General features: G+C 34.2%; 1 protein-coding gene across 1 annotated transcript; it reads right to left on the bottom strand.

Annotated features, from left to right (window-relative positions):
• Positions 1 to 2,188: 2,188 nt before the first annotated feature.
• LOC145036512 (uncharacterized) lies at positions 2,189 to 5,819 on the bottom strand. Its single transcript, XM_078984971.1, has 4 exons — positions 3,338 to 5,819; positions 2,852 to 2,926; positions 2,551 to 2,695; positions 2,189 to 2,440 (listed from the first exon to the last, which is right to left on the bottom strand). The coding sequence occupies exons 1-3, from the start codon at positions 5,786 to 5,788 to the stop codon at positions 2,576 to 2,578; spliced, it is 2,646 nt and encodes an 881-aa protein (XP_078841097.1). The 5' UTR covers positions 5,789 to 5,819; the 3' UTR covers positions 2,189 to 2,440; positions 2,551 to 2,575.
• Positions 5,820 to 6,707: the final 888 nt, after the last annotated feature.

Genomic DNA, 6,707 nt, shown 5'->3' with positions numbered 1-6,707 from the left:
GGTTTTGCTGACGTGGAAGGGTTTATTTTACAAAAAAAAAAAAAAAGAATAAGGACTAAATATGTACATTTCAAAAAGTATCTTACCCTATCAAGTCATTTTCCCTAAAAGAAAATTCGTATATGACCGGTATACCGGGTATAATCGGTCAGAAGGACTGCATTGTTACAAAAAATAAAATATAAGGGTTTATTTTACAAGAAAAAAAGAATAAGGATTAAATGTGTACATTTCAAAAAGTATCTTACCCTATCAAGTCATTATTCATTTGTTTAAATTTCCCCTTGTAATACGATAACAAAATGAAATGTATTAATTGGCTTTTTTTTCAAATTATATCATACCATTAGATAACATAAAAAAAAGTAATATAAGTCTATTTTCAGTAAATTATATTTAGGAATGTGGAGAAATTATTGTAGACTATTAAAGGATGAGAGGTTAAGAATTTGATTGATAGTGTGATGATAGACTTGAAGGAGTTAGGTCTTTTTGATAAAGTGACCTCATATAGGAGCGCGTAGAGGCATACGATCAAGGTAGTAGAGTAGTATAATAGTTCTTTATGTTTAACCTATGTTTCTACTTGTTGCCTAGACATTTATCCCCATTTATAGTTTGCTTATATTTTCTAGGATTCACCTCTAAGTGATGTGCCAACGTTTGTTCCACGCTTCATTCCTAGTATTTGCATAACTTATTTTGGTATGTAGCCCTTTCAGGTTGATTTTTGTTTGTGCACCTCATCCTATGAGTCTACCTTTGTTTCCATGTAAGTGTTTGTTTATTTGCTCTCATGTATATGTGTGCTTCCTTCCTTATTGTTTACTATATGCTTACAATGTTGTGTGTATTCTACTTCTAATGGTACATGTTTTCCATTTGCATTATTTATACATTGAACTTGATATGTTTAAGTTATTAAATTATTCATTTTTCTTGGTTTTCTTGTTTTGTTTGATGTTGGACTTGCGAAGATCTTATTTCAATATGCATGCTCTTTGCCATTTCCATTACATTGTATATTTTTCTTTTATTTTCTTTCTTCCTTTGCTTTTTTATTCGTTTTTTCTTTTCATTTGTTGGATGTCTTAATTAAAAACAGTTAAGACAGCTACCATCCTACCCCCTTTCCCTATTTTTATAGGAATTAGGAATTGGTTGTTATATTTCTGGTGTAAACTAATTATTCAATTGTATTTTCCTCAACTTTAAGCAATATAGTAAAAGTTATTTTGCAACGTATTATTGTACAACTTTGTTTTTTTTAACAGCAATAAATTTATGAAAGCAACACAAGCAAGATGCTAGTGAGCATTAACAGAAATATAAGGTCAATTAGTAGTAATGTTCTAGCTATCCCATGATAAAAATCTATCTTTTCTAACTCTACTTTTTATCCACCAAAAGGAAGTGGTTTTAATTTCCCAGAAAATGGAATTATAATTCATGACCATGTCCTTGAAAATCTTGTTGTTCCTATACCCCCATAAAACCCATATGAAAGCTAATAAAATCACTCCTAGTCTGTTGCTTTATCCTTCTTATTCTTCTGAATAGTTTTGAACATATCTTCAATGGTAACCTTGTTAGTTGGAAACTCATGACTCGGCATATTAATTAATAAGAGCAATAACTTTCTTCGCCGTTGAACACCGTCTCCTCGAAACGATGGCACAAGGGGCAATATGTGGATCTGATTTGAGAACTTCTCACTGCCAAATGCCAAATTTGACAAGGTTGGTAAACAACCCAACCTTGTTCTCCAAAACAGTACATTTGCTCTATTAGTAAGTATGAAAATCCAAACGTTCAAGAGCGTGACAATCTATAAGCTTTCTGATGGAAGAAACCGTGAATAATCCCAGCCTTCATCCGTTCTGTAAAACATGTTTCAAAGATCTATATTTCCGAGGTTAAAAACTTTGTTGATGTTGTTGGTTGTCCTCCATGTCCCTCTCCTATCTGCAGCTGACCAACAAAACCTAAGTTTCCCATATGGACTGTGAATGGCATCGTGCCATAGAGATCCTTCCTTTTTAAACGGCTGCCACCATTTTGAGAGGAGAGCTAGGTTAAGTGATTAAAGGCTTCCAATTCCAAGTCCTCCATTAATATTCGAGTTTAAGGCCTTCTTACACCATATATTCACATCTTAAAATATAGTATCGTTTTTACCATAATAACATGCTCTTAAATCTTAATGATATATCATCGGAAAACCCCTATTTTACAACAAAAATCTCTTACAGATACAATTTACAAACATCATCAATTGCATACATACCCATACCGATACAGATCAATCTTTCCATGCTAATTAAACAAACGTTACACAAATTACAAACATACATGATTACAACAAAATAATCATACCTAAGAAATTCCAATACCTGCCAGATGAAAATCCAAGGAGCAGCAACAAAGAATGAAATAATATCTGTGGAATTAAACCAAAAAACCCAAATTAGTACAATTCAAACAATTATTTATAAACAAATAAAAAAAAAAATACCAGAACAATGTAACTAACTAACAACCATGAATTACCATTCTCATTTTCTGGAATCATAAATCAGATCCTTCTAGTCTTCTTTGAGTTTGACACTTGTTCTGCTTCAGAAGTTTTTGATATTCTCTTGGAGGACCTCGTTCTTCCTGAATCTTCTTGTTGCTCTTTTGAAAAATCTGTATCCTTTTTAATTGAAAAAAAGTAGTCAAAACTAAAGTAATTCATATTAGATTAGGATACGTTTTACTTATGTTTATCTAGTTACTTGATTTCCATGTTTGCTTGTGTATAAAAACAGATAAACTAAATGTAATGTTAATTTTGTAGCATTGTATATACCTCATTTATTGCTTCTGCAATTGTATTACTAGACCTCAAGAGTCTTCGAACTGGTACCACTTCTTCTTCTTTTTTCTAAAAATAAAAAACAATTAAATTAAATGTTGCATATTGGACCTCATTTAGGCAAATTACTAAAAAAAAAAAAAAAAAGGATTTAGTTTTTTTGCAAGCAGTTTAACCACTAAGTCCCTCAACTTTTCCCAATCAAACCATTGAAGTTTTTTGACTTTTTTCCAAATTAACCATTTTAAACAGTTGTAGACTTGTATCAGGTTTCACTGGTAATTTTCTGAATTTACCATTTAAGTTTTTAGCCTCTTATATCATGCCAAAATGGTTAAATCAAAGAAATATATCAGGAGCTTTTATGGTTTCATGGGAAAAAAATAAGGTGTAAGTGGTTAAACTGCAAATTTTACCCAAGGTATAATAGTTTTCTCTATAATTTGTGCCCTTGTTTATTCTATAAAAATGTAGGGGTACCTTTGGAATTGGAGTTGTCTCTTGTTTCTTGATGCTAGACCTTAATCCTTGTCTCACTGGTCTCTTCTTCTCAATTTTCTCAACACCTTTTAATGGTTTTTGTGGTTGACTTTTTTCTACATCGCCTTCTTGTAACGGTTTTTGTGGTTGACTTTTTTCTTCAACACCTTCTAGGAATGGTTTTTGTGGTTGACTTGTTCCTACAACGCCTTCTTTTAATGTTGTTTGTGGTTGACTTTTTTCTACAACACCTTCTTGTAATGGTTTTTGAGGTTGACTTTGTCTTGCATCGCCTTCTTTTAATGGTGTTTGTGATTCACTTTTTCCTACACCACCTTCTTTTAATGGTGTTTGGGGTTGACTTTTTCCTACATTGCCTTCTTGTAATGGTTTTTGTGGTTGACTTTCTCCTACAATGCCTTCTTTTAATGGTGTTTGTGATTGACTTTTTCCTACACCGCCTTCTTTTAATGGTTTTTCTGGTTGACTTTCTCTAACAACACCTTCTTGGAATGGTTTTTGTGGTTGACTTTTTCCTACAACACCTTCTTGTAACGGCTTTTGTGGTTGACTTTTTCCTACAACACCTTCTTGTAACGGCTTTTGTGGTTGACTTTTTCCTACAACACCTTCTTTTAATGGCTTTTCTGGTTGACTTTTTACTACAACACCTTCTAGGAATGGTTTTTGTGGTTGACTTTTTCCTACAACACCTTCTTTTAATGGTTTTCCTGGTTGACTTTTTCCCACAACACCTTCTTGTAATGTTTTTTCTGGTTGACTTTTTCCTACAACACCTTGTAATGGTTTTTCTGGCTGACTTTTTCCCACAACACCTTCTTGTAATGGTTTTTCTGGCTGACTTTTTCCCACAACATTTTCTTGTAATGGTTTTCCGGGTTGACTTTTTCCTATAACACCTTCTTGTAATGGCTTTTGTGGTTGAATTTTTCCTACAACACCTTCCTTTAATGGTGTTTGTGGTTGACTTTTTTCTACAACACCTTCTTGCAATGGCTTTTGTGGTTGAATTTTTCCTACAACACCTTCCTTTAATGGTGTTTGTGGTTGACTTTTTCCTACAACACCTTCTTGTAATGGTTTTTGCAGTTGACTTTGTCCTACAACACCTTCTTTTAATGGTGTTTGTGTTAGACTTTCTCCTACAACATCTTCTTGTAATGGTTTTTGTGGTTGACTTTTTTCTACAACACCTTTTTTTAATGGTGTTTTTCGTTGTCTTTTTACTACAACACCTTCTAGGAATGGTTTTTGTGGTTGACTTTTTCCTACAACACCTTCTTTTAATGGTGTTTGTGGTTGACTTTCTCCTGCAACACCTTTTGATGGTGTTTTTCGTTGTCTTTTTCTTACAACACCTTCTTTTGATGGTGTTTGTGGTCGACTTTTTCCTACAACAGTGTCATCTTGGGATCTCCTTTCAACCTTCATTAAACCTAGTACAACTTTAAGAACTGGCTTTCTGGGTTTAGATTCTTTACGTTTGAGTTGCAGTTCAGATGTTATCACAGTTTCTTTGTTTTTTACATTACCATGTTCTTCAGTGTCTTTCTCATTCACTTTGTTTACTTGTTCTTCTTGATTTCCATCTTCAAAAACTTCAACTTCTATTTGTGGATCAATTTGTTCATCCATTTCCAGCACAACTACTCCACTTTCTTTCTGATTTACTTCTGTTTCTTGTGCTTCATGTTGAGGTTGCTCTTTGGTTGACTCATTTTTCAACAAAGCTTGACCCCAAGATTCAAGTTCCTCATTAGTCCTTCCAACACATTGTTCTTGTTGATTTATTGGTTCTTGATTTGCTTCTGTTTCTTGTTCTTTTTGTTGAGGTTGCTCTTCGGTTGACTCATTTTTCAACAAATCTTGACCAAAAGATTCAAGTTTTTCATTAGTCTCTTCAACACATTGTTCATGTAGATGAATCAATTGTTGATTGACTTCTGTTTGTTGTTCCTCATTAATCCTTTCAACACATTGTTCTTGTGGAATTATTGGTTCTTGATTTACTTCTGATTCTTGTTCTTCATGTTGAGGTTGCTCTTCAGTTGACTTTTTCAACAAATCTTGACCACAAGATTCAAGTTTTTCATTAGTCTCTTCAACACACTGTTCTTGTAGATGAATCGGTTGTTGATTGACTTCTGTTTCTTGCTCTTCATGTTCAACATTTCTCACTGCTTTTTCTTCTTCATGTTTTATACATTCAACATACTCATCTTCTTCATCACCATCACTATTGATGACATCATCAGACTGTTGTTGATATTCCTCTTTTACCCCTACCTTCTGTTCCTCACTAACACTACTTCTCCTTCTTCCTGATCGCCTCAATCCTACCACTTCTCCTTTCTTTTTTCCATCACTATCATCTTCTTCAACCTCCATATCTGTAGCTTCATTTTGATCTGAAGTTACTTGAATCATCATGGGTTTTCTACCCCTACCCCTACCCCTACCTCTACCCCTACCTCTACCCCTACCCCTACCCCTACCCCTACCCCTACCCCTGACCTGAACAATCTTAACCCTTCTACCCTTCTTTCTCTCCCTCTTTTTCTTTTTGTGTTTTCTGTGAGGAAGGCCCAAACCCATGCTAGAGCTGGATGAAGTGGGGCTAGGCCAATCACTATCTGATGAGGAGCTAGAAGAAGGACTTGAAATGGAGCTTGAAGTTGAAGATGAGCTGGGTAGAGAGCGTAAATATGTTCTATCATGTGTCATGACGATTTTGCCCTTCATGCGAAGATCTCTGATGTGATGATTTAGGATTGTAGCATGTGCCCATGGTAATTCATGGTATTCCTTCTTAATGAAGTTGGAAATGGCTCCCTCACTTGAACCACCTTCTGTGTTTAACTCCCACAGTGCTGTTAGTATCATCTGTAACACAACCACAAAACAATATACAAATTAGTAACAAGCCACCTATAAGATTCATTACTAAAGTAAGAACTAAAAAGCCACCTAAAATCAATAAATACAATAGCAAAGAAGAACAGGATTCCAAACAATTGAGTGTAAACTTAACTGTAAACACAAATTCCATTCCTTCCTCCTAATGTCACAGTTCCTAAAGGCATTCCCCCAATATATTAGTGGTTAATGTTATTTTCTACACAGGATAAGATCAGAATTTGAACACTAAATCTCTTCAATCTTAGTTCGAGGACTTAGCACATCAAATAACAATCACTCCTTCGAAAAAGTTTCAAACTCCTGGACATTTGCTGTCTGATTTTACTTCCTAGATGCAAAACGATAGACGCAACACTCCAGCTTTAACACGAACATTATTATATTCGGAACACCTGTTCCACATATTTAATGCAAAATTTTCCTTGTAAAT

The sequence above is a fragment of the Lactuca saligna genome, chromosome 3 (genome assembly GCF_052625555.1).
Source record: "Lactuca saligna cultivar CGN05327 chromosome 3, ASM5262555v1, whole genome shotgun sequence".
NCBI lineage: Eukaryota > Viridiplantae > Streptophyta > Magnoliopsida > Asterales > Asteraceae > Lactuca > Lactuca saligna.
Note: the sequence above shows the minus strand (reverse complement) of the source record. Positions and strands in the feature narration are given on the sequence as shown.